The sequence below is a fragment of the Pempheris klunzingeri genome, chromosome 8 (assembly GCF_042242105.1).
Source record: "Pempheris klunzingeri isolate RE-2024b chromosome 8, fPemKlu1.hap1, whole genome shotgun sequence".
Lineage (NCBI taxonomy): Eukaryota > Metazoa > Chordata > Actinopteri > Acropomatiformes > Pempheridae > Pempheris > Pempheris klunzingeri.
Window position 1 is genome coordinate 11,675,253 of NC_092019.1, and position 27,115 is coordinate 11,702,367.

The following is a 27,115-nucleotide window of genomic DNA, read 5'->3' on the forward strand; positions in this document are numbered from 1 at the left end:
CTCAACATAGTAACTCTCTGTTTAAAGTAGCCCAAAACTTGACTGAAAAGATTCTGACATGTACACCTTGAGCTACCTGTGGACAGGAGAAAATCTCCAAAAGTAAGAGATGAGAAAAGTAGGTTTTTGCAAGCAAGATGAGAGCGTGAGGGAGTTTTCTTTTCTCCTCTCTTGTAGCCTACAATGCTATAAAACTATATTTTACACGCCAGTCGTTTGGTCAGCTTTTATTTTGGAAGAAGTGACCGGAAACGTACTTTAAATCCTGCCTGTTTCTGTCGCACTTGACTGGTCCGAAGGCCGCCGAAGAAGAAGAGGAGGAGGTGGAGGAGGAGGAGGAGGGAGAGCCGGGAGTGCTATGTCTGGTCTGTCATATTGTGGACTGGTTTGACTCGTCACGGGGCCTTTCGGGCAAACAATGCGTGTCAGTCACAGAAAATAGTGAGCAGTTTGCAAAATAAAACGGGAAAAGACACCCGGGATCGCTGAGGCGTCGCGGCTGATAAACTACGTAGGATGGGCGAGCGGACGGACACTGTGTTTAATACCACTGGATCCAAGTGGCTGCTGCCTGTCAGTGAACACTTGGGCTTTCCTCTTGATCAGGTAGGAACATCTGCCCCTTGAATCACAACTCCAGCAGCAGGGGGCAAATACACAAGCCGCTTTATTTTCTCTGATGGTCCTCTGTGCTGTGGGGAAGTAAGTCTGTCAATTAGCGGCGTGTCACTTGTTAGAGAGACGTGCAGTGATTCCCCAGCAGGCACCGACGCCCACTGCAACTCATAATTGTAATTCTGCAGATGAGAGGCTTTCAGTGTTTGTTTCTCTCCCTCTCTCCAAAATGACATCAGAAAATGAAGACTTGCACGCCAAAGTTTAAAACATTAGGCTATTTAACTCATCACAGCAAAACTCCCCAGGCTTATAGAAGTGATCTGATATCACTAATGATGAAGAAGCATGTGGGGGAAAGAATCTCTCTAACTTTTGCATCTTCCTGTGTCAATACAGCCCTTTAGAGGTATAAGGAGTTGATTTTTGCCAGATATCAATAAAGCAGATATTTTCTGGATACATTTGAGCATGTTTAAACATATTGTCTAATCATCCTAATCCTTATTTGTCCCATACAGGTGAATTTTTTGACGTGCCAGCTGTTCGCCCTGGCTGCTGCCTTCTGGTTTCGTCTCTACCTCAGTCCGAGCCATGCCAATCCCCTGGTCAGGCACGCCGTGGCCTCTCTTCTTGGCGTTGCCTTTCTCATCTTCTGCTTTGGATGGTAGCGACTGATACTGATAGAGACACAGTACTCCACCCAGTTCCTCTCACATGATGCTGCCCTTTTTTATTTATTTATTTTTTTTCATTCAGAGTCAGTAACATAGCCTTGACTTCTGAGTCATCAGCTATAATCTGTCAGCCTTTTCTGACAAATGGACAGGGCTCATGTCAAGTGTGCAGGGTCCTCAGGCTTATAATTATAGGCAGAGATGTTTGTGGTAGCACTTGACCCATGAGTAACATCTGGGGGAACAGGACTGGGCTGCTTTGACTCACACTGTAATTACAGACATACAGCCCACTTACATTTGTAAATTAAGTACAAGGTATTATTCAATCAGAAGTAATGATGGCTTGTCCTTTTTTGCAGGTACTCAGCTCACATCCTGACAGTAGTGGCTGCAAGCTACTTAATCATCATTAAAGGTGACATCAACAATGTACACAGGTAAGTGCCGGTGTTTGTATTTTAAAAGCAAATCCACATAGAAGTCTGGGATACAGCTATGCTATGGAGACAATATGTTGAATTATAAAATGGATTATGAAATGTTACACAAATGTTAAACACATAAAATATTTGGTGGAGTTGAGTGCACTGTTTAATGCTGTGTGCAATCAATTGATGCTCCATGTTGGACCAACTATGAACAACCTTTACTGACTAATACGGGGCACTTGTGCCCACTGTAACCCCTACAACGGCTGCATCTAATTTCCTGGTGTCTTTTACGTTAAACTTGTCAGACAAGAAACAATTAACATCATAGCTGTGCGTTTGAGCAGGCGGCTTTGTCTGGATGATGGCAATGATATTTATCAAAAAATGCCTTTCAGCAGGTAAATGATCGTCAAAGCAGACAAACAAAGAGTTGTTAGTGCTCACGTGTTTCAGTTTACCCGTGCTTTTACTCCCTCCTATACATTCCAGTTAGGACTGGAGTGCATTGCTTCATTGTCTTCAAGTTGAAATGAGGCCCGAATTAAAATACTGTTGCTGGGAGAACATAAAACACGTCAGGTGAAAGGCAGCCGGAGGCGCCAGCCAGACCAGTCTGCTAGATCAGTGGAGATAGTTGTAGTGTGTGTTTGTTTGCATTATTACATGGCTTCTGTCTTTCCAGCCATGTGTAGTTGTGTACCTTTGTAAGTGTGCATGTTACTTCATATTTGTGTGTGTGTGTGTGGCTCAAGTGTGTCATGGCCGTTTTTTTTCCCCCTTTTTATGAATGGAGTAACATAAATGAGGTTTGGTTATGTTGCTCAGGTATTCACGTCAGAAGGATGGTCAGCAGGGAGAGGAAGATGATTACTGTTACACGGTTACACGTTGAAGCAAAACACAGTGTAAACTGTGTCCCAGGTTAAACATACATACCACATCACACAGCTCTTTATCAATGACACAGGGTGAGAGGATGACTAATCCCTCTGCTATGTTATAATGCTGGTATTTGCGACGTTTAGGAATTTTTTGTGGTGATCCTGGTATTAACATCACCAGCTAGAACCAGATGTTTGATAATTAAGTATGAGCGATTTTATCTTAAGTCGGATCAGTTCATACATTTTAATGGCCTTAAGTAGCAGCTTCTCTCATAAGGATACAGTATACAGCTACAAATCTAAAAATTGTATTAGATTGCTATTCTAATACAACCCAAGTCACCTCTAACAAATAAATGAGATTATTAGTTCTAACCAATCTCCAATTTGCAAAATGCACACCAACAAATTTTGTAACCACTGCAAATAAGTCATAAGACATCTCTAAGGAAACAGGTGGGGTAACAAGCATGAATTCTCAGCATCCTACTTTTCAGAAAAACGTGTGCAAAGGGCAAAGACACAAAGCTGTGTCGCAGACTGCAGTCCTACATGGTAATATTTTCAAGAATCGTATCCATCACCAGAATCTTAATTGTCTTTTGTCTGATTTAAGATTTGTTCATTCCTTCGCATGCAGATATTCCATGACGACAGCTATGGGCTACTTGACAGTGTGCCAAGTGAACAGAGTCTTCATCTTTCACTATGGAATCCCCTCCACGGACTTCTCTGGGTAAGGAAAACTTAATCACTCGGTTATCTCACCTCTTTTCCTCACACCTGCCACACCTTCTTGGGGACAGCATATTAGTCATTTCTGTTTCATAGCAATTCTTTTGTTATCAGTTAATGTTTCCAAACTGTGTTTTACCCGCTTACTCAGTCACCAGTGCCACGGCCTTGTGTAAATACAACACCACTGATTAAAAAGCAGCAGTGTGGATTGTTCTCGGTTGACATTGCCCAGCCAGGTGCCTCCTGGCAACTGTGACTTTGTTCTCTTTGAAACAAGGCTACTTCCGAAGGAGTAGGGAGTTAATTCTTTAGTACGTTTCTCTTAATGAACTCTTTCTGACCCTATAAGGATAATCAAGTGCTCAAGTTACATTTATTATTACTTATTTCATGAATAAAATATTGCATCAACAAAAATGACTATTTTCAAATCAAAACTTTGACACCACAGGTATTAAGTGCAACTTTACTCCATAGCTACTTTTACATTGATTGAGAGGGTTATAATTGTGTTAACATGCTGCTTATGTCGTGGTTGTGGACCACATCTCATAGAGAAAGCTGGGCCTCGCAGGATGCACAAACACCAGATAAATATTTAACTATGGAGCAGCAAATGAATGTGTTTTTTTTTTTTTCTCAGAGAAAATGCCTGAGGTAGTATCGGTGGTTTTACTGGGAAAATCAACTGGTGTTGTCTGTGTGCAGTTGTTCTTTAAAAGATGACAGCACACTTTGCTGGCTACTGTATTCAGCAACTTCTTTGCCGAGCTCTGGTGTGGATGAATTAGCTGGCAGCCTCACTTGCACTCCGCGTGACCTTGGTGATGAGCAGCCAGGCCTATGAGTCAGCCTCGGGCAGGGTCATATATTGAATTATAGATCCAGCTTCTTTATGCTTTCAAATTGGACAGATGAATGGATGTGAATCACAGAGATGGTGCTCTTGTGCATCTAGTCACACAGGATTTGATTAAGTAATCTGGAAAGACTCAGTGAGTCTTTTTTCCTTTTAGATTTTTGCTAGTGAAACACCATTTATGTTGGTAATTTGCTGTATTCCACTCTTGTGTTTGTCCTCATTATTACCTTGATCTGATGTGCTGCTTCCCCGTCGGAGGATGCAGAACACAGCTATGCTCGTCTCTAACGTCTCTGTGCTATTTTCCTCTATGTCAGTAAGCTCATGCTTTTTTTTTTAAAACTGAAATTGAACTGGGTCAAAGTCTTATGTGCAGTGCCAACTTTAGAGTTTACGCGGAAAAACAGAGTCTGTGGGCTACAGCGGTGGAGCGTTGCTCATACTGGCTGGCACTCTGAAAATGTTGCTCTAAAGCCAACTGCCAACTCTCATTGAGCTGGCAGTGCCAGCCGCTCGGCCAGCCCCTCTCCGCCTCAGTTTTCCATGCAGTACACACAATGCAGCTGGCTCACACACAGGAACCAGTGTGTGTGTGTGTGTGTGAGAGAGAGAGATGTAGTTTATGTGTGCCTTTGTGCACACACTCACATTCTTGGGACAGAGAGGTCTCTATCTGTGAATGAAAGTAGGAGAGGGGGAGTGAAACTAGTCAGTTCAGACTTACTGTACAGGACCTCAGTGCCCTCAGTGCACCATCGCCTCACCTCCAGCATGTTTTCCATAAGTTACTAACTTTCGGCTACAACTGAACCCAAGATGAAGATCAGTGCCATAGTGATTCCAAAGACAGACAACGATTAAGTGAAAACTGTAGAGGTCTGAATGAATTGCACTGGATAAAACAATTGACCTGACTCGACACCACTGGAAAAGAATGAGGGGATTCACATGGGGGAATAAATTATGTGGCCTTAAACAGAGGCTCAGTAGGCGTTTGCTTGGGATGTGCTTTGATTCAAGGCACTCATACATAAATGACTTAAAAGTGCCCTTTTTTGCATAAACATCCTACAGCTGATCAGACAAACATGCTGGGCCCTGCTTCCCACTTTTAAAACCATTAAAAACACAATCATTGTGCTAGAAACGTATTTCCACCTACATCAAGTTGGCTTTGTGAGGCTAAAAACACCAGAATGCTTTTGATTGCTGAAAGGTCATCACCAGTTATTACGTTGCTGTATAACAACTGTTTATATGTCTGAGTGACACTGTCACTCACTATAAAGTCTCTCTGGCAATAAAATTGTTTTTATTCTATTCTGCTCAGGCCTCTGATGATAGTAACCCAGAAGATCATCACACTGGCCTTCCAGCTCCATGATGGTAAAGCAAAGGACAGGACACACACACACACACACACACACACACACTTGCACACTCAAATGCTCAAACAGATATTGGCAAGCCTTTAATAGTGGAGGCATCGTGCTCTCAGAGTTACTAGTAACATGTAATGTTGTGCTGTAATGGGAAAAGCACAGATGTTACTAATAACATTAACAATGGCTCTCAGTGAGCTGTGACGATGAGGCGGCATCTATAAAACCAGGACCCTGAAACTGAAGCAGCTAAATGGAATTCAGTCAGTCATCATCAATTTTATCATTTGGTTAAAAATGAAAGTTTGCAAACAGGTTACTGATGACTTCATCCCTTATTTTTTAGGCATGTGTAAGAAATCTGAACAGCTGACCCCGGAGCAGAAGCATCTAGCTATAAAGTAAGTTTTTAGTGTGGTTAAAACATACTAATGGATTAAATCATTTTTTTCATACAGTGGTAATTGGTATGTAGCAGTGTGACACATCAGGGGACAGACTTTTTGGAGACAATTCAGAACACTGTGCTCTGGGAATGACGACGAAGTGCAGGACTCTGATTTGATTCCTCCTCTTTTTTCCACTACTGACTTCATTTTGATTTGCTTTAAGTTTAAGCTGTGCTTCTGGGTGCACATAGTTTACACTGTAGGATATAGAAATGAATCTGGAACCAATGTCCCTGAGAGAGTTTGTACGCACAGAAGGTTGCATCTGAATTTTAACACCTTGTTTAAAGAATAAATAACTCTTTCTTTTCCTTTAGCTGCGAAGGACAATGACAAGGAGATGCAATCATGGTGAATAGCTTGTTCACGTAAAAAGCATGCTGGGAACGTAGAAAGAGGGGCATCATTTTGCATGGAAAATATTACATTTTTATGCATGTGTATCGATAAAACCACTTTAATCAGTGCACTATGCATGCCATTTCAAAAACCATTTTTAAAATGTATCAAAAAACAAACAAACAACTATAAGACATAGTGTTGTGTGATAAACCTGCAGCTCTAAACTTGGTGATTTGTCTCATGTTTGTTAGCTTACATTAAGATTGATGGAGGCTCCCTGTAGGTTTGGATATCACTTAGATTTTATGGATTCTGATTCAGATTTTACTCTTTAATCCTACTGTACGTACTGTAAACATTATATACAAGCTAAGTACAAGCTGCATAACCAACAATGTAGAGGGAAGCTCAGTGGGTCAAAACTTTGCTTTCAAGAAGCAGATTTCTTTATGATTTCCCAGATGATTTTCTGGATGATTTCCCTCAGTATTTGGAACTGGTTACGATTCATAACCAATTCTCAATGGCCAGTGACCAACCCTGGTTCATTTTTTAAAATGCTGTGTAGCTGTAATCGCAGAGCCAAAAGGAACCAAGTCAAAAGCTAATTTACCGTACATAACATTTGGATTGTTTAGCTGGGAAACTTTAAAAAGTCACCTTTTCTTATTCACAGGATGTTTGCTATAAAAAAAAAAAAAAAAAAAGGCATGCTTTCTCACATTTCCATCCAACCTAGATGAAAATATCCAGTAACACCGTTGCATTTCACCTCAAGTGATCACTGTTATACTGGAATGATTTCTCCTATTGTCCTTTCTGCAGTGTGAGGCCCTCTCTCATTGAGTACCTGAGCTACAATCTGAACTTCCTGAGTGTCCTGGTGGGACCTTGCAATAACTATAAGGACTACATAGACTTCATAGAGGGCAGACACATCAGCCAGAGGCTCAGGCAGAACTCTGGAGCATGTAATGGGCAGAATGGCTATGATAAGACACCAGATCCATCCCCTCTGGTAAGTTCAGCAATGCTTATCTGGTTGCTGCTCCATATTCTGTTTTTAATTTGACCTGGTACTGGACTAACAATTTAATCTGTCTATTCTAGATCACTTTTCCTGCATCCTTCTGCTATTTTTTTTTACATTCAAGACTTTGTAGTTGTATCAGGACGTGTATCATGAGACAGAGCAATATAGAGAACGAAGCAAAGACGGCATCGTTGCTTCGTTCTCTATATTATCTGAAAATGTCACCACGCTAGTGTTAAATTCTATGTGCTGTCTTGAATTTGAAATAAACTCATTATAAAGCAGTGATTCGGGCAGTAATAAAAAATAGACACTTCTTAGCTGGTGTAGACTAGCCTCTAGCTCCAACAGGAGTGGGGCAGAGTTCCAAGACAAAAATATAACCTGAACTTTGTTAAAGTAAATTAACATAGTTTGCTCAGTTGAGCAGAAAAAACAATATTTGCTTTGTATGTTTTTTATCATTACTTATCATTGTTTGAAGACGAAGAACGACACAAGAAAGGAAAAAAGAAAAAAAAACATCTGCTCTAAAAATACATCTCACTCCACTATTAACTGATTATTGATTACTCAGCTTATTTGCAACTTGTGTTTTCAAAATTTGCCATAAACATAACCATTAACATACTACATAAAAGAAATGGCATATGGTCCTTCACTCACAGAGGGTTTTGGGAATGCCACAAACCTCAACATAGCCTTCTTCAGTTGTTGCACTTTGTCCTACTGCTTGCATTGTTTCAGTCTTGGTTCTAAACTGTATATGATTTCTGTTCTCAACTTGACCTGATTTTGCAGTGACTTAGATAGTCCAGTAATCATCATGTGCATTGGTGCTCAGCAGTTTTCTGTCTTCCCTGCAGAACGCCGTCTGTCGAAAATTGCTGGTGTGCTGCGGCTGCATGCTGTTCTTCCTCATTATGACTCGGTCCTTGCCAATATCATACAACGTGGACCCCCACTTTGTCAGCCACGCACCCTTCCTCACCAGGCTCACTTATGCTTTCTTCTCCATACAAGCAGCAAGGCCCAAATTTTACTTTGCATGGACACTAGGTGAGCAGTGGGTGTACGTGTGAAGTGTTTGTATGTTTCAATTGTAGTTCACCAACGGTCAGTCTGGAATATGAGCTACATTGTTACTGCCTTGGAAGTCGTGTGATTTTTTTTTTTCTTCTTTTATTTCCCCATCCGTCCTGTCAGCTGATGCAGTCAACAACGCTGCAGGTTATGGTTTCTTGGGGATGGATGAAAATGGAAAGCCATCTTGGGACCTCATCTGCAACATTAACATCTTGAGGATTGAGGTACTCCCAGTGTTTTCCATGATTCAGGATTGGAGCACGCAGTCACTGTTCTGTGGTTATTGTTTCAAGCACCGATCTTTTTTCAGACCGCAACCAGCTTCAAGACATTCATAGACAACTGGAATATTCGAACAGGAATTTGGCTCAAAACGTAAGTGTGAACATCAGTATTCATGCACACCGTCAGACATTTACTCAGCTTTCCATATCACAGACTCATTTGAATATGTTTGATTCCTGTCATCTCCTCAGGGTGTGTTACGACCGAGCCCCCAAGCACAGGTTGGCGTTGACCTTTATCCTGTCTGCGCTGTGGCACGGTGTTTATCCAGGGTACTATTTCACCTTCATCACTGCCATCCCCATCACCATGGCAGCACGAGCTGTGAGTACTCCACCTCCTTTGCAAATTCAAATTAATAATCTAGTGTACACACTGGAAAATGAGGAGTCTACAAATGGCCACAAATACACATTGACCGGCTGGTGGAGGCATACAACTGCAAGACCATTATTCTAGTTCCCAATTGTAATTTTGCAACTTTGATAGCTTTATTGCATTTTCAAAAAAACACCAATAGTACAGCCGGCTGAAATTCTTGTCATGTAATTTAATTCTGTCTGCGAATCTTAAATACACAAATTCTTCCTCTCCTTTTTATCTGTTCCTCCGTACCAGATAAGGAAGTCCATTCGCCACTACTTCCTGGGATCCAGAGGCTTGAAGCTGGGTTATGACATCTTAACTTGGGCAGCCACCCAACTGGCCATCTGCTACACTGTCATGCCTTTTCTACTTCTTGCAGTGGAGCCGACTTTGGTTTATTACCGGTATGTAATTCTCATCTTCAGTCCTCTTATCCTCTGAAAGCTCAAATAGCCCAATTCATGCTGTCTGTGTGAGACCCCTTGCTGTAAATTTCGTCATCTGCCCATGTCCACAAACGTCAGATATCAGCATGCTGCACAAAAGTTTGACTGCTTCAACTACACGCACTACAAGCCTGTCGGCCTTTCCTGTTGCTCATCAGTGCTCATCTCTTGCACTAGTATCCTGTATTCCCTATCCTTGGTCCTATTCTTGGTCATATACACCATTTAATTTTTTTTTTTTTACTTTTTCTTGTTGTTCAGCCAAATACAACAAACAAAGGACCTCTTCTTCTTGCAGCTGTGAGGTTGCCATCTTGTTTTCTAGTGTGCATGTGAAGAACATGTCTAGTTGACAGACCCTAAATTATAGTATGTATAGAGGCACGAGTGCCTCTGCTACATGTGCAAGTCCACAGCTAACTGCATCCATGTTGAAGTTTGAACAAACCTTTACATGAAAAGGGAGAAAAAGTGAGATATGAGCACCAGTGAATCTGTGTTTTGGTCAACTCTGAACCAGGTTTCATTACTTTTAAATTAAATTAAATTTAATTTGTATCCAACATTTTTTAAATATTTGTGAAAACATTTAAAAGATTCGAAAACATTCAAACAACTTTCAACAAACTTTCAAAGAACATTCAAAAAATGTTTAGATATTTTCAGTCATTTATATCTTAACTCTGCAACAGATGAAAATTTAAGTTTGAAAAATCTGATGGCTTGTTGGATGGAAGGACAGAAATACTTAGTACTATAAGACACTAGTTTTAAGTTTAAAGTATTTCTGTGCATCAATCCAACAAGCCATCAGATTTTTCAAATTTAAAATTTCATCTTTTGCAGAGTTCAAATATAAAGGATTGAAAATATAGAGAAGTTGTTTGTTCATAAAACTTCAGATAATGGTGTAAATTGCCCATCACAAATCCCCCAAAGCCAAAGGCAGCATCTTCAGATTGCCCAAACAATAGTCTAAAAACTAAATATATTCAGTTTATCATAGAAGACTAAAAAAGAAAAAGGACAAATATACACATTTCAGAAGCTGGAATTAGAATTTTGGCAGTAAAAAATTACTCAAAGCAATTAATCGTTTATCAAAATAGTGCTGATTAAGTGACTCATTGTTGCAGCTCTAGTATTAATGTATTTGCAGGCTTTTGATGGGATATACAGTAGAGCCATGATGTCAGCAATGACCTTTCTACTCGCTGACATTTATTAATAATGAAAAATAGAATTGAGCCCCAGAATTTCCTTTTTTTTTTTAAAAAAACCTTTAGAAACTTTTTTTTGGGGGGGGGGGCGCTCTAGTTTATCATCTCACAATTTCCTACTGATCAACATTTTCCCTTAAATTCAAAGCTACAGAAATCATACCGTTTTTCCTCTTTTCTTTCCAAGGTCCATGTACTTCCACGTGCACATCATCAGCATTCTGGTTGCGATCACTCTGCATCGGAAACACAATCCCGGGGAACCCTCTGCCACCACCAAAACGTTTTCCTCCGCCTCCTCCTCCTCCTCCTCCTCATGTTCAGCCCAGTGCCAGCATGTTCACTCCAACAACAATGACAAAGTAGACTGAAAATCCCCTCTTCGCGTTCTTTTACCAGTCTCTCAGTCCACGGTGTTCTCTCAAAGACAACAAAATTTCCCTAAAGGGCATTCAGCCAGCTCAAAATGGGAAAACTTTATTTATACTTATTTTTTGAGAGAAGACAGAGTAAAGATTTAGGACATAAACTTTGACTGTACAACATGATGCAGGATTTGAACCTCTGGAACTGGATGTACAGGTGCAGAGCTATTCTGCCATACTGTAAGATTAAGACAATACATCGAACATAAGCTCAGCAGACACACTGGAAAGAGAAACATTAGTCTCTGATACAACCATCACCAGGATGCTGGCCTCTTCCCACTTTCCCCTCCACCTGCCCCTTCTCTCCTCCCCCTCCAAGCCCATCTTAACACCAGCCTGCCCGCTCCTGCAACAATGCAACAGTGTGAAGACAGAAAGGAGGCTCACTTTCTTTCCTGTCCTTTATCTGTGCTGTCCTCCCGACTGGTGGGATCTCAGCCAGCACAGTGGGAGGGTAGCTCAAAAACAGGGCACAAATACCAGGACACACACACACACACACACACACACACACAAACTCATGCATAAACAGACACTAGGGAACAAATATGCACATATTCTCCCCCCTTAGACATGCTCATACTTTGTCACAGTGTGATTACATACAAAGACTGTCCTTGTGTGGCCACAACAAAAGAGCATGCCAAGAGGGGAGAGTGCCCTGGTTTATTTGTGTGTTTGTGTGTGTGTGATCATTTACCCTCTGATACACCCCAACAACCTCCGTCACTGACCCTGTGTGTGTGTGTGGGCGAAAAACTGTGGACTGTGTTGGTATGTCTCCTGCTTAGTTTGCTCTGACTGGGTGGAAGGACACTTTAAATACCAATTATACCATGCAGCTTCCAAACTGTCCTGTGAAACCATTACTAATGAAGTCTTTTAGGGCAGGCTGGCAGCTCCTCCTGGTGAGGAGACTTGACTATTCTGTGCAACAAGTAAACACTTTTATTATTGTTTTTATGGTTAATCGTAGGCTTTAGCTCTACCCCTGTAAGCACAAAGGAAAGGATAGCACGTATTTAAAGAATAAATTGTGCAATATTACAACAACAAGCTTTAGCTCGTGTTGTTTTGCATTGCATAATTTTCAACAAGTAATGAAATGGTGCAATACTGATGTTAAGAGTTGAAAGCAGAGGCAGAGACTTCCCAGAGGAATCTCTTCTTGTGCTGAAGCAGATGGGAATTTAATAGCCACATAGTTGGTAATGAGTTCGTACTCACCATGTTAACGGTGCTGGATACCTGTTATCATGATATAGAGTAATTGGACAAAAAGCTGCGGTGAAAATGAGAGGAAGTATATTTGAAGTTTCTCTTTTTGAGCGGTTACAATTGCAAAAAAAAAAAAGGAGGATGGTGCTTTTGTGAGAAAGAAAACTTAACATTTAAACACTGTTGATTTACCAGAGCTTATCAGCAGCTGCAGGTTGATTTAACAGAGACATCTGCTGGTTGTTTGCAATCTGTGAACTCTGCTGAATTAAGCAATGAAGGTAAGCCAATTGGGACTGACTGGAACTGCCCTGCTGCAGCATCTCCCAATGCAACCTCATGCTATCAATGCGCAGAAAGTATATTTTTCCTCTGACATTACAATTTGTTTGCAAAATTCACAATTTCCTTACTAGCTTTTACTTTTGTGCAATCGAGGTTGATGAATTAGAGGGTGATGCTTATGATTAGAAATGAGCTTAGCACAGTGAAAACAAAATGATACATTCACATTTTAAGATGATTAATTATTATTCTGATAGTTTTTGTTTTCAAGAAGTTATCACACATGGTGTGTTTGGGAGCACTGGGAGTTTTCAAAGTGACACACTGGTTAGGTTATTAATGGTGCTATTTGCTGCAGGCTACATTTATGGGTTATTATATGGTTTGTTAACAATGAAAACCAGTTGCAATGCAAAAATGTTTTTGGGGTAGTCTAAATGTCTACTTGAAAATGTCAGGCTGCACCTTTTAAATCCATTATATGTGTTGCCTAATGAAAATGTTTTTCTTTCTTAGGGTGTAGCATGTGGACGGCATGTTTATCTGTTTAATCACATTGGAGAAACAATCTTAATGCATCTTGTTACCTGCTTTGGAATTTAATCTTAACCTTTTGACTAGAGGAAAAGTGTGTAGTTTGGACTTGCCTGGTTTTGGCCCAGTTTACATACTGACTACACTGACCCTCTGATTCTTAATGTGTAACACTTTAGAGTAGAGCCTCAAAGACCATTTTTTTCAATATTTCTGTCAGGACAGAAGATTACATCTGTGTCACGTTACATCTCTTCCTTTGCTGTGATAAGGACCCAGTGCACAGACAAGTGTTGACATGAGGAGAGCCGGGGCATTCATTGAATTAACACTAATTGAATAAATATCGTAGGGGAATTATTCATGATTTTAAGGGAAATAAGAAGGGGGGAGACTGTGCAAAGTGAAATATTTTCGGTCTCCCTTGGCTAAACAGAACAAATCTCTTCCTGATGAAATATTTTGTCTTTTGGGTTATTTTGGAGTACAGATAATGATATTTAATACTGTTTATTTTAATGTTTAACTGCACATTAGTACCTCTCTTGGAGTCAAAGAAGCTCCAGTAATGACTGCTCTGGGGACCTGTAGACCATTTCTTTGCAAGAGCCCATTTTGCTTACAGTTATACAGATTTAGACTCTGTAGTGGGGGGGGGGGGCTAAATGCTGGTGGTAATACAGTTTGTCACAGACTGAATACACCCAGACTTGTGAGGACTGTGTGCTGAAAAGTGACAACACTCTTCCCACGTATGGCTTCGCTATAACTTAGAATTGTTTTTGTGAAACAAAGCCTGTATTAACTGATATCTAACTAACCTCTAAATTTGTTGTTTACTGTTGTTTACTATCTGCACGTTGCTAATGTCACATATACAGAATGAATGTGCTGTGAACGAGACGCTATTTGAATGCCTTAATACTGCTAATGAAGATGTTTTTTGTATGCGTTTTTGCAGATACGTGTGATCAAATATACTGACTGTGTGTGTGTGTGTGTGTGTGTGTGTGTGTGTGTGTGTGTGAGATTTTCTTATTACCCTATTGCTCCATTTTAGTATGTTTTGTATGGAGGAAACAGAGAGTGGTATAAAAGCATTTGAGTAACAAATAAAGCTTCAGTGAAATACAGTGTTAATTGTCAAAGTTTGAATTTTCTGACAGAAATCATTTTGAGTCTTGTAGGAACGAGTAAAACTTGTAATTGCTAATTCCTGCTGGCAGTGAGTTGTATGTGTTTTCTATCTGCAAGTGTTCATAGTACACTCTCCCTCTCAGTTACACCATCAAGTCAAATCCTCTCTATGCGACAGCTGTCCCAAGCTGTTTAATCTCTGATGATATTCTCAAAGTGTCTGCCTCCCTGTCCCTTGTGTCACCTGTCTGTTCCCCCCTGACACAGATATGCCTGGGATCACAGGCAACTAATGACAACCAGGGGGAAACAAGAAAATTGGAAACCGATGACAACAAGCAACAACAAAATAAACTTTCATCACTTCAGTAGAAGAATGAGCACAGAGCAGGGTTAAGGTACAAAAAAGCTTGATCCATCATTGTATATGCCTTCGGGGAACTGATGTGAACGGCCAATTTTCATTTAGTAAAACAGAACTCTGAACTTTGTGTGAAATAAATTAAAACCTAATTCACTGTATTGGAAGCTCACCATCAGTAGTTCCTCATTGGTGTTTATTGGCCTGATGGCACCTCCTCTCAGGACTCTGTGTGTGTGGACTTTTATCATTTTGGTATGTTGCGTTTGGTGACCTCCTGTAATTCACAGCATTACTCCATCCAACTTCAACCTGTGCAGAGAAAAGTGAGTGTAAAGAATTGATTTTACAAACCCAAATTTCTGCTATAGTCCAGGGAGGTGTGACATGGATGCTGAAAAATTTTACCTTTTGCAATCACTAGATAACAGTTACAGCAGATATTATATTATATCAATTGTGCAAAATTAAGGACACACAGTGCTGAATACAGATGTGTGGTGCATCTCAGCTGCCATAATAATTTGTTCTTCAAGCATTTATTTGACTGTTGTGACTTCCAATCAAACTTACACGCAAACAGACAATTGAAAAAAATCAATTTTCAAAAGATAAACTACATTTTCAATAAACATTTCTAATGTGATCATGCAGACTGTACTGGAAGAGTCTACACACCAGGCCAGATGTTTGCAACCAGGTGACAACTGTTTAATCAAAGAAGATAAAATCATAAACATCACGGAAAAACATTCTTATTCTCTACATAATTCTTCTTTGTATTTGTCCTAAGTAATCATTTTGATTTCTCTCTTCTTTTTACATTATGTAAATAAACAACAGACTGTGTTACATAAGATAGACATTATGGTCTACAAATACTGGACCATGTTATATAAATTATATAATATCTACATACTGTGAAATACCTCTCTGGCTAATAACTCCTGCCTGTTCAAATCTCCAACAAGTAAAGCGTTCCAAATCCTCTGAAAGTAAACCAGGTCCACTGAAAGAAAAAAGAACTTCAAAATAACTTTGAATGACATCACCTGCATTTATACCAATAAGATTAATATCGAGGGAGCAATCTTACAGTATATAAAAATACCAGCAGATACAAAATAAAATAGGGTCCTGCAGTAGGCACTCACAACCTGCAACATAACCCATGAAGAATCATTTAATGTGCTTTTTCAGTCATTCCGCCTCTTTTTCAAAGATAAGATTACATTAATTCAAGATAATATATCCTCTTTTGTGAAATAGGTTTAGTGATGCAGTGCAGCATGAATCAAGGAAAAAGTAAATACCCTCCAAATTACGGTATTTTGACACTGAGATTATATTTTCTTAACCATGCCAGACTATGCACTTAAGACAGTCTAAAGTAGAGATTGGTAATTTAATGATCCAATGCAAGAAGGCAAACTGCTACTGTTGTCAAAGGCTATTACTATCAGCACATTTTACCCATCAAGCATTCTGCTCTTTGTAGGATCCACCCAACACACTGTCCAAACACCCACACTGCATTTACCAGTTCAAATCCCAGCAGAGGGCTCTGTTACCCATCTGCAAAACATCTGCAAAGCCACACACAAATGCACCCAATCCCATTTAAACTATCTATGTTTGTCATTGGCTATCTATAACGGGAATCACATGAGACTCCTTCTGCTTTGTTACTGTTCAGATAGCCATACATATATATATTTATTACAATATTCAAAAAGCTGATCTTCTGCATGTTAATCAATCCTAAATTACTGTTTTATAATCTCCAGTGATTCATATCCTGCTACAATGCATCACGTTAGAACATACTCAAGTTTTTATTACTCTTAAAAAGTCAGCATGTACAATAGTGTTTTTTTTTTTTATTAGCTGTGCATGCAAGGTGGAAATCAAGCAATCAGATCAAAAATCCTAACTACATGTTAAATTCTTTGTTCATTTTCTTCATTTGTATCACTGTTAATGATCACTGTTACCCACATAATAACAACTAAAACAGTCATACAGGGTAAGTCTTCAGAGCATGTTCAATAGTTATGTACTGTAACAGAGCGATCGGTTGCAAAGTCCTTCCAGTTCAGGAATGCACTTGAAAATATACTCATAAAGGCTCCATTCTTAATATTATCCTTTGAGATAAAGAGAACACAATTTACATGAATACAAGTCCGAATATTATAATAAAAATAAATACATTTTCTGCAAGGAAATTCTATTCAGTGACATGTGGATGCTGCATTTCAATTTATTAACAGATTCAACGCCATAAACAACAGTCTTCAGTTCTGCTGATGAGATGAACAACCTGTGCCAAGCCGGTGACAAAAAATAAATAAATAGAAATCTGGGACAGCTGAACTATGACTAAAATGGATTATAGTGCCAAATATATCCTTTCGGCCTTCCTGTTTCATGCAGATACCTACTTTGCATTTCAAAATAAGAACGATTATTGAGAACAATAATCGTAGAGTGATAAATTATAGCTTAGAGAAATTTAGCAGCAAGGAGTAGAGGTGTTTCAGGTTCCATCTTAACAAAACTAAAAGAAATTGACAACTTTCTCTGAATTTCAGCCAGCGGAGGGCAGCAGAGCAGAGACAATATAATCTCTAATCTCTCTCTCTTTAGCGTGAAGTCAAATCTGTTGGGCTCTAATTGTGAGTACTACACCACTAAATTGCTAATGACTCCATAATAGAAACTAGACAAGAGGCCTGGTGCTGTATCCGCATGCATGGACGACGTGTGTTGCAGCTTTAGCTGATGCAGAGCTGGAGAAGATTAATAATACGGCATAGGAGCCCGAAGTCTCAGGTGGTTCACTGTTTGTATTTCATATCTTTCTGTCGTAGCTTCTCTCCGTCTCCTCCTCCCTTCCTGCCTCTCTGTATTTCTCTCTTCTACTCTAAACCAACTGTTCTTCACCAAAAAGGTTTGATTCTGTTGACCTACCTTTTGATGTACAGTGTACATGGGAGACATTGTGTGCATGCGTTACAGCTTTGGATGATTATAACAAGCTCATAATGTAAAGTTCATCACCAACAAAAAAACACAACAATCTAAGAAAGCAGTAAGCAGGTATTTTAACCATCTGCATCCTCACTAAAAGAACTGGTTTTTCACGGAGCGTGAATGAGGCAGGCCGGCAGGACTTTTTAAGACTTTGACACCGTCAAAAGGCAGACATGCTTGTAAAATCGAATGTACTTGACGTGGAAGAGTGCATCATTAAATGCAAAAGTGACCCTATTTCCTTCACTCATCATGTTCAAAAACTGATCGGAAAACATAAAGTTCTTCAAAGCACAAAGCAAAGTTTTTAACACTGAATAAAGCCATTAATATACCTCTTTGTTCAGCCTCCATTACTTACCAGTAAGACATTTTCAATGTCAAAATGCCATGTAAGATATTTTTATTGCATTTTTTCTGAATGAGCTCCAAAAGTGTGTCTTTTTTTTCTTGCATTGGTTCCAAGGTTTGTTACGATATTTTTAAGAAGTCCTCAAATTCTCAATTACACTTGCTTTCCATCTACCCACCTAGAGTCTGAGGATACAGTATATATTCAACATATTTGTAGAAGGGGAGCGTTTCTTAGAGTTTCAGCCGTGTTGGTCTGTCAAAACAAGGTGAGGTTACGGTGTGATAGTAGCAGCAGTCCAACAGATCAACCATCTCATGTCTCTTCAAGAGACGCTCAGGTCCCTGTGCTTAAATTCAAAGTCTACAATCAAATAATATCTAAAATCCTCTTCAGAATACCTTCGATTGTTTGACTGGGCCTCGTAAGGTAAAGTACCCGGTAATCAGACTGTATGTGGTTCAATTTCCACACTCTTCAGTCCACCAGACACGGCCGATCAGTCCCAGTTTAAGGTATTCTAATGGATTCCAAATAGTATTTGTCTCTGGGGAGTGGACAGCTTCAGTTTTTGCTGCTCTCTGTAGGAGCAGGTGGTGGTTGTGTTTTCTCGTTCGCCTCCGTCTGGCCTTCTTTCTTCTCATCGTCCTTGAAGAACAGAAGAGGAAACATGCCAAGGATACAGCCAATGCCAACACCAATGGCTTTACCCTGCACAGAGGAAAACAAAACAAAACAAAAAGACAAAAGATTTCCAGCAAATAAGCCTCTTATATTCAAATTACAAGCATCTTCTCAATCAAACATTGCATTTCTTTATTTGTCCTATACTGTACTGCTTTGTTTTTGAGTTTTACGACCAGTTCAGCTAAAATCACCCATAAATAAGAAGTTTTGTAATATTCATTGTCCTAAATCTTTTGATGCAGTATCTCACTTGCTTACTGAGAAGCTGAAGAGGCAATGACTGCAAACAAATACCAACTTGAGACATTTATTACCAAAAACACCGACATGTATGTTTGCAAGAAAGGAAAACAGGTATTCCCCAACATGCCAGAACAATTGGCATGGCCTTTCACAATCAGGCAAGATGCTTTTGGTGCTAGCCTAATTAAAGTCAATTACATTTCACACTTCAGCAATCACAGCATATTAAAAGTCATTCAAGTGTAATGTTCTTGCACAATGAACAAGCGATTGAAAGGGCACATCACAAAGACTTGTGCCTCTGTAGTTACTGCACAAACCTCCGGCCTGGTTTGATGTTTCCGATGCATTAAGCAACAGATGGAATCCTTCAAATGCTGTTTGCCACTAATATCCACTCTAACTGTCTATGTTTAGTGATTATTAGTCTGATTTTTTTGTCTGCCTTTCACACACATGCACACACGCACACACACATACACACAAACTGAACACAACTGAAAACAGAGCCATGCATTTCAGTGCTGCTATGCTAGAAGCACAACAGAGTCGTGGTTAAGATTGGTGGGTTTTGGTGTGGTGGGAGGATACTGACCGAGTGGGAGCTGACTCTGGTCTGCCACATGTCAGCCTGTTTTGGGCTTAAATCAGGAATCTGCATTCCCAGCCGAGATGCCAAGGCCTCAACATAACCTGCCAGCCTAAAGAGAGGAACAGACAGACAGAGAAAGTGAGCTGAAACACTGAATAACTTCTGATCAGAGAGACATTAAGGTGCTTTGAGATACAGATTAATTATCCGTCCGTTTTGTCAAGTTAAGAGTTTTATCCGTCTTCCATTTTGACAAGATGGAGAGCTTGTTGAATAAGAGAGAGAGAGAAAATGCAAAGATAAATTAAGTCAAAGGAAATATTATTAACACCTTGTTAACGTAAATGACCACAATGGCTTAAGTAAATTAAATGTAACATTTAACAAATGTGATACACTTTGTTTGTCTTGTTCCAGTTTTAAATATCAACTCCTTTGGATGCTTTTCCTTTCATGATTCATTAAACCACCCATGGAACAAAATCTAGCATATTACAGTAAACGACCAGAATAATTGATAATAAAGAAAAATAAAGTAGCACATCAGTGTTCTAATCTGCTGCCATCTGTCATAAGCCCAGCAGGGTGTCAACTAAAGAGAGCCTCCAGTGTATCTAAATGAAATCCTTTCCAGCTGAAGAGACAGAAGAAAATATGCAGCAAAGACTGATTGCAACGAATAAACCACTGTGTTCACTGAGTAACAGAGATGTAACATTAAAAAATCATCAATTACCCAAAACTTTGCTTTTCATTTCAATTCTAAAGTTGTAAATTTTGTCTCATGTGAGCACTGAACAACACTGTATGTAGATAGTCACAAAGCCACAATTTATTATCAGTCCCTTCGACAGTGGATAACATGAAACTACTCAAATAGAGCAAATACGTTATTTGTAACAATTTATATGTAAATTGTTATTTTTATTCATAACAGATTATAGTTTGGGGGGAAATTCCTCTATCACATGTGCCCATAAAGCCAGACATCAGCCTGATATCACGAAGGGTGCAGGTTCATCAGTTAATTGATCAACAACCAGAGTAATAAGTGATCGGTGAACTACAGAAAGTTTATAGATTACCCGTAGAGCAGAGAGAGGGAGAAAATAGCCAATGCTGCACTCAATGAGGATAAAGGTCACATGTTTTATGTCCACATGAACAACAATGTGGGCCAGAGTTGGAGAAAAAAACAACGGAGAAAAATAAGAATGAGGTTACTGTCTGCCTGGTTTCATACTGACATGGAAATAAAATGTAATGATATCTGTGAGGAAACTGGGACTTTGGCAACCATGAAAGAATTTAGCACAAAAGAGGTGAACATAATTTCATTTTAAACTAAAACTTTGCCAAGACCCTTAGTGTCTGGCAAGAAAACTAAAACTGTGTCATGTATAATAATATGAACAAAAACATCACTGTGCAAAGATTTAACTTGACAACTGCAGCTAATTTTTAGAGTCTTTTTCTTGTGTAGATTGCAACAAAGAGACACCTGACATTAGTAGTATAAAGTTGGATTTATAGTACTTTTTGTCTCAAATGCTATGGGGTCCTGGGGAAAAATGAGTTAAAGCGTATATTGATTGGTTTGCAATAATTTGATAATAATTTGACACACAACCTTGTTTCAGGATCTATAAGACACTTCCTCAAGTTATTAATTTCTTTTTGCCAAACACATTTGTAATAAAGTTTCTCTTCAACACAAATGACCCGGGGCCTTTGGGGCCTCTTAGGGATGACACTTGCCAGCTTTGTCCAGCTGTCAATGCAGCCTTCCTAATATACACATTGAACTAATAGTAAATATAAATGCAGAAAGTGTTATGTGTGTTATGTGTTAAGTGTTATGACCAAATACTAACTGAAACTGAAAGTGTTTGGATAGCTACTGCACCTTACAGTGATGTGTCGTGTCATGTGTCCAGTCTGAGGCTGTTGGAGCAACAAAATATTGTGCAGGTCAAGCAGTTAAAGTGTAAGAAAAGAAATTAAAGTCAATATTTTGACCCAAGTCGGGTTCAGCCACTGGTACTAATGCATCCTCAGTTCACTGTGCACACAAATAAGCTGCAGCTGGAGCTCTCGAGTCAGGGGAGCCATAAGTGGTATATTTGAGAGAGAGAGAGAGATAAGGAGACGAGGAGAGGAAGCTGTGTGTATGTGTGCTGCGGTGTTAGTGTGTACCTCGTGTGTCCACAGCTTTTCATTACAGTAGAGCAGGAATTTGTAGAAAGAGTGTTTTGGAGACTTTAGGAAACACTGATCCAACTTATCCCAAAGTAGAAATACGGATATGACAGCACAGAGTTATGTGTCACAGTCAAAGAAGAGGCTAGGAATCAAATTCGAGAACCCGTGTTTTATTTGTTAGAGCTCGCTGATGTAATTCTCAATGTTTTAGTCCTATTTGTTCTAATTAGTACAAAGAAATAGTAGAAAGAGCTTTTTAGAAGAGATTCTGTTTGGTTTTTATCATTGCAAATGCTGGACTATTAAGCAAATAAATCCAAAGTGATCATGAGGACAATAATTACAAATATCACAATATCACAAAATATCATTTTTACGACCCTGTGATGGCAAAAGGAGGCAGAATTGTACTGTCTGGTTCAGACTGCAATCCAGACACTCCTGCCTTTAAGTCATATCCAGGTCAAATATTTCGCATACTTGCAACAGCAAAAGAAATCAGAAAATAAAGCAAACTATTCATAACACTGAAATGATGAAATTTACTGAAAGCAACAACAACTGAGGTCTTGGATCATTTCTGAGCACGAGGCTCTGTGTGAGAGAAGCAGACAGGAGCTGCACGAGAAGCATTAAAAACTAGAAAATTACATTTTGCTGAAAAGCCATGCACATTCACAAGCTTTGTAAGTTGTGCATGCTCTTCCTGGAACAACAAGTGAAGCTATGAGTATTGTCAAAGAACCTCTTTATGTGTGGGCAATAGCTAACCGTGTTCCTCTGTGTGGGATTCAAATAGTTAAAAGGCACAGCTGCTCTCATATTAGTGGTGATATCTGGCAAACTGTTTGATGCAGAGAGCAGTGGTGTCATTGGCAGGGATGTGAATCAAAACCAGCAAAAAAGATAAACTATAAGGGAATAAAAATGTTACAATGATAAATGACGTATAGTTTCTAGTGTTGGAATGTCACAGAAATCATCCTTTGAAAGGACAAACTAGGATTATGCCACAATTTAAAGAAGCGTTCGCTCTACTGACGTATCCTTGAGCAAAACAGTGAATTCCCTCTGGTCTGTAACAGATACTGGGCTTTAAACCTCCACAGAGCAATGTAAGTAAAACTAGATTTTCCCTGAGGGGATCAATGAAGTGTCACACTTTATAATCCTGACAAAGCAAGGGAAAAAACAGAGACATTTATCATTCATGATTCACTGCCTTTATCTGCTTTTTATAATACAAGGTCATGGACTATGCTCCATCTTAGAAATACAGACATGACATCACAGGGCGGTGCGTCACAGTCAAGGAGGAGGATGACAATCAAATTTGGCACTCCATTTTTTTATTCCCTAGAGCCCACTGATGTGATTCTCCACGTTTATGTCCTTTTCTTTTTTTTTACTTGGCTCAGTGCAATAATTCTTTACTGGGTGCCAGGTCTGCCCCAGAAAGCCGCTGATGCATTGTGTCCATAAGGAACAAAGAAACAGCCGTTGAGTTTAGGCAGTGCAGGAGCATCAGAAATAACTGTCTGAAGAGTCAGAATGACTCATGAGCCAAATTACGAGTTTGGACTGGTTTCCTACATCTGTCAAATCAGACACAGAGGCAGAGGAAAATCTTACAAAGTCTGTCTCCTGGGTGAGGAAAACAGACATTGAGTGGCAGGATTTGCAAACAATCATTCAGCACAATCACTACAGTATTGACCAAAGACAGTCATGGTGACAGCTACGTCCATTTGTGCTGCTCGATTGCATGACTGAGAAAATCACACAGAAGGTGACTGGGTGTTGTCATGGATCAATACGCTAACGGGCACATGAACTGGACTTGTATCCGTCTTACATGCTCTCTTACTCTCACTGCTATGTTTCCTGTGTGTCTAGATCAACTCTTATTACTGAGGCAGAAAATAACTGAAATTATCTAAACAATTTGAATATATTCATAGTGGAGAAATATTGTTTGAATTTATTGATTATACCTACTTTAATGTCCAAAATGTTTAAGCTCTACTTCATAGTACAATTCATACAAGATTAGCAAAACATAATGGCACAAGATGAATAAAACTACAGCCAAGTCGAAACCTGATGGAGTTTAAGTTGGTCCATTAAGCTATTCACCCATTTAAGTTTACAATAAAGAGGCATCTTGGGTCTCCTTATCTGTCGCCACTGAGCCTCCACCTCAGTTATCAGCTGCTACTAAAGTGCCGCTGACTCCCAGAATAATCAGAGGTACAGGGTTTATATGTGTGTGCACTTAAATCTGTCCTCTGTGAAATGAACTGCATGCTGGAATGCAAATGCTGCTGTGAAGGACACCTGCATGGGCTCCACTGACACTCTGTGTGGCAGACAAACAGCCTTCACACTCACTGATGTAAATCTATCAAAATGAAAAAAAAGAAAAACATCTTTTGTCTGGTGTAATCGAGCCTTACCTTGACAAACTGGCCACAAGGGCTCTTCTGTCCAACTATGATTAAGTGGCAAACACAGACGCACACACAGAGGAAAAATAGGCAAAACCGCTTGTGTGTGTGTGTGTGTGTGTGTGTGTGTGTGTGTGTCTACTGAGACCGTTTACAATAGCCAGAACAACATAGCTGATCCATCACATTAAATGGTGCACAGGCACGAGCAAAGTGTCTGTTCAGTGGTTGTCTTTCTACCCGTCAGTAAGTATTTAATACCTCCTCTGTTCTGCTGACTCTCTCTGTATATATAGAGATAGATAAATAATCTGTTCTATCACGAATAATCAATGAAATACAACCAACAGGCTGCTGATGACACATGGTTTGACAGTAATAGCAGACTATTGCTGTAAGCAATACAGTTTGTTAAGCTCATGGAGCAGGTTGGAGAGCTGATTATGATTCCTGTGGCCATCAGGAGGCTCTGGAGTAGGTAATAGTCGTGAATCAGCTGATTAAACCTGAAATAACCCAGCAATCATCTCATCCAAGGCATACACATGTTTTTTATAGGCTGAAAAATAATCAGCTTCCACTTGGAAGACTTCTACAAAATGAAAATAAAGAAAGCTGGAGGAGGAAAACTGAGATAAAAAGAACACACTTGAATCCTGGCTTGAAACAATGAAGTTGTCTTGGTGAGGTTGAATATTTTTTTTTACATCTTGTGAAAGCGGGATTTTTATTACATCACCAATAAAACATTCAGTCCATTTTAAGACATTTTTAAGATATGTCCTTCAGGCTGCTCCCATCTTCTTTTAGACACATCTTGTTCAGACTGTATTAATTCAATCAAACCCCATTGATATGATTCAATTATTATTATTTCTCATGGTATTTTTATGTTCTGCACAACAGCAGTCTCCTTTCCCCTGGGACACAAACGTCTGATGACTGCATTTCTCTTCCTCCCATGATGCTCATGCTTTTCCTCCTCTGGGCTACATTCAATAATTATCTTTGTTTTAATACTGAGCAATTTAATGACTTCACTAAAGAGAGAGGAATGGGGTGGTAACCTCAGCCTTTATAATGTCATTAAAAAAAAGACTGTATATCATAATTTGTATATCAAAAATATGTGTAATAGGATGTACCCTGTGATATTACAGCAGCTTTTCTTACCATTTCATCATTTGAGAGAATGGGGATAATAGTTTCCTGTGACTGCGAGCTTGTGTGTGAGTATGTGTGTGTGTGTGTGTGTGTGTGTGTGTGTGAAATCCTTACCCTAGTCCTGCCAGATCAGACACCAGGTTGCCAAGGGCAGCAGCTGTAGAAAATGCGAGAGGAGAAAGAAACATGATTACAAGCATGATTAGCCAAAAGCTAAAATCACATGAAACACACTTTTCCATCCACCATTGTGTCTTCCACATTAACAGGTAACTAAATTACATGTACATCAGAAATACTAGTGGTGCTTCACTCCTATACGTTTCCTGAAATCTCCTCCGTCCTTTTCAGACTTTAGTGACACAATTTAGTTACAGAATGCATCTGTAACTGAGAGTGAGGTTTTGACCTGATGAAAGAGAGAGACAAGAACTCCAATTATCTTCATATGATCTCCCCTGCTTTCCTTTGGTACTTGATGATACAATACTGTATGTTACCTGAGCGGCCTCTTGCATTGCAGAAGACAGCAGAGCAAAGAGCAGCGTGGAAGTGGACCAATAAGTGTAATATTTAGCCTGTTAATTTACCATAAAGCCCAATATTCATCTCTAAATATAAAAAGACACACAAAGCAAATATGGGACAGTGTTTTTTTTTTTACAATGACCATATGCTGCTTATCGTTACTATGGCTTGCACAGGATGTGATGGACACCACAGTGCATCCTGGGCTCGTTAAAGAAGGAGGACGTACTGCTGAGGGCCACATCGCTGTTGACTCGCTCCCTGGGTTTAATAACTTCACTGAAACAATCAGTAGAACAGCATGTCACAAAGTGCCCAAGGAAAAGAAGGGGGGGCATGTTGATATCACTGATGAAACAAGAGCAAGAAGCAGATCTGCGTGCCATTATCCGTGAGTATATCTGTCACTAGGTGGCGCAGTGCTGGAGGAGAGAACACCGGGAGATGGGAGATGCTGCGTTAAAGAATCAGCTCGTATGATTTGTGGCTTCTACTAAAAAGAGAATAAACTCTGTGCATCGCTTGTGCTCTCTCTGTTCTCCATGACCCTGGGTTCAGGGTCATGGAGCTAGAGCTGCTGCCGTGGAATAGACGACCTCAGGGGAACGGAAACAAAGCGGCTGCAGTACCATCTCTGCTAAGGCACAATCTCCATCTTACTCTGACAAGACGACTTGAGTGCTTCAATCCAACTGACTTTCTGCTACAGCAGCTACAACACTGAAAACAATAATGTACCCAAACTAGACTTTCTGCCTACTGGCAATCTGTAGTTGCACATTTGAGCACAACACCCACAGGACCTTCACTCGCAGTAATAAGCACAGATGAATTCAGATGACACACTAAAGAGTTGCAGTATAATTAAAGAAGTCTGCGTGTGCTGGGATCTAGGAGAGTGTTGTTTACAGTGTCTCAGCAGGCCCATGACCCTGATCTTGTTGAAGAGAGACTCGCCTGCCTGCTGGAAGAAAGCATCAATGTCAATAAGCTGCTGGTTTGTCTGAATTTGGCTCCAATCAAGCTTGTTAGCTCTTTGGATGACTTTATCACTGTGTGTTAGCAGAGGGGCAGGGCAACAG

The 27,115-nt window shown here is 39.7% G+C and overlaps 2 protein-coding genes across 2 annotated transcripts in view; one reads left to right on the plus strand and one right to left on the minus strand.

The window, feature by feature from the left end:
- The first annotated feature begins 1,668 nt into the window (after positions 1-1,668).
- Positions 1,669-11,564, plus strand: mboat1 (membrane bound O-acyltransferase domain containing 1). The gene is made up of 11 exons (XM_070834990.1): positions 1,669-1,732; positions 3,251-3,346; positions 5,541-5,596; positions 5,939-5,993; positions 7,209-7,401; positions 8,283-8,475; positions 8,623-8,726; positions 8,813-8,877; positions 8,979-9,111; positions 9,406-9,557; positions 11,007-11,564. Exons 2-11 carry the CDS (start codon positions 3,258-3,260, stop codon positions 11,188-11,190), a joined length of 1,224 nt encoding a protein of 407 aa, XP_070691091.1. The 5' UTR covers positions 1,669-1,732; positions 3,251-3,257; the 3' UTR covers positions 11,191-11,564.
- A 6,369-nt stretch (positions 11,565-17,933) lies between these two features.
- LOC139205522 (transmembrane protein 65-like) overlaps positions 17,934-27,115 on the minus strand; it is a 31,280-nt gene continuing 22,098 nt past the window's right edge. Inside the window, exons 6-8 of the mRNA XM_070835767.1 lie at positions 25,620-25,662; positions 19,696-19,801; positions 17,934-18,881 (exon numbers count right to left, since the gene is read on the minus strand). Coding sequence (XP_070691868.1) covers positions 18,735-18,881; positions 19,696-19,801; positions 25,620-25,662 — 296 coding nt within the window. The 3' untranslated portion in view covers positions 17,934-18,734. The remainder of the gene's footprint in view (positions 18,882-19,695; positions 19,802-25,619; positions 25,663-27,115) is intronic.

Bases quoted from the DNA above. Each gene is read 5' to 3' on its own strand.
- mboat1 (XM_070834990.1), top strand. From the start codon at position 3,258: ATGACGACAGCTATGGGCTACTTGACAGTGTGCCAAGTGAACAGAGTC. The intron at 5,994-7,208 runs GTAAGTTTTTAG...TCCTTTCTGCAG, and splicing joins CAGAAGCATCTAGCTATAAA to TGTGAGGCCCTCTCTCATTG. The intron at 7,402-8,282 runs GTAAGTTCAGCA...TCTTCCCTGCAG, and splicing joins CACCAGATCCATCCCCTCTG to AACGCCGTCTGTCGAAAATT.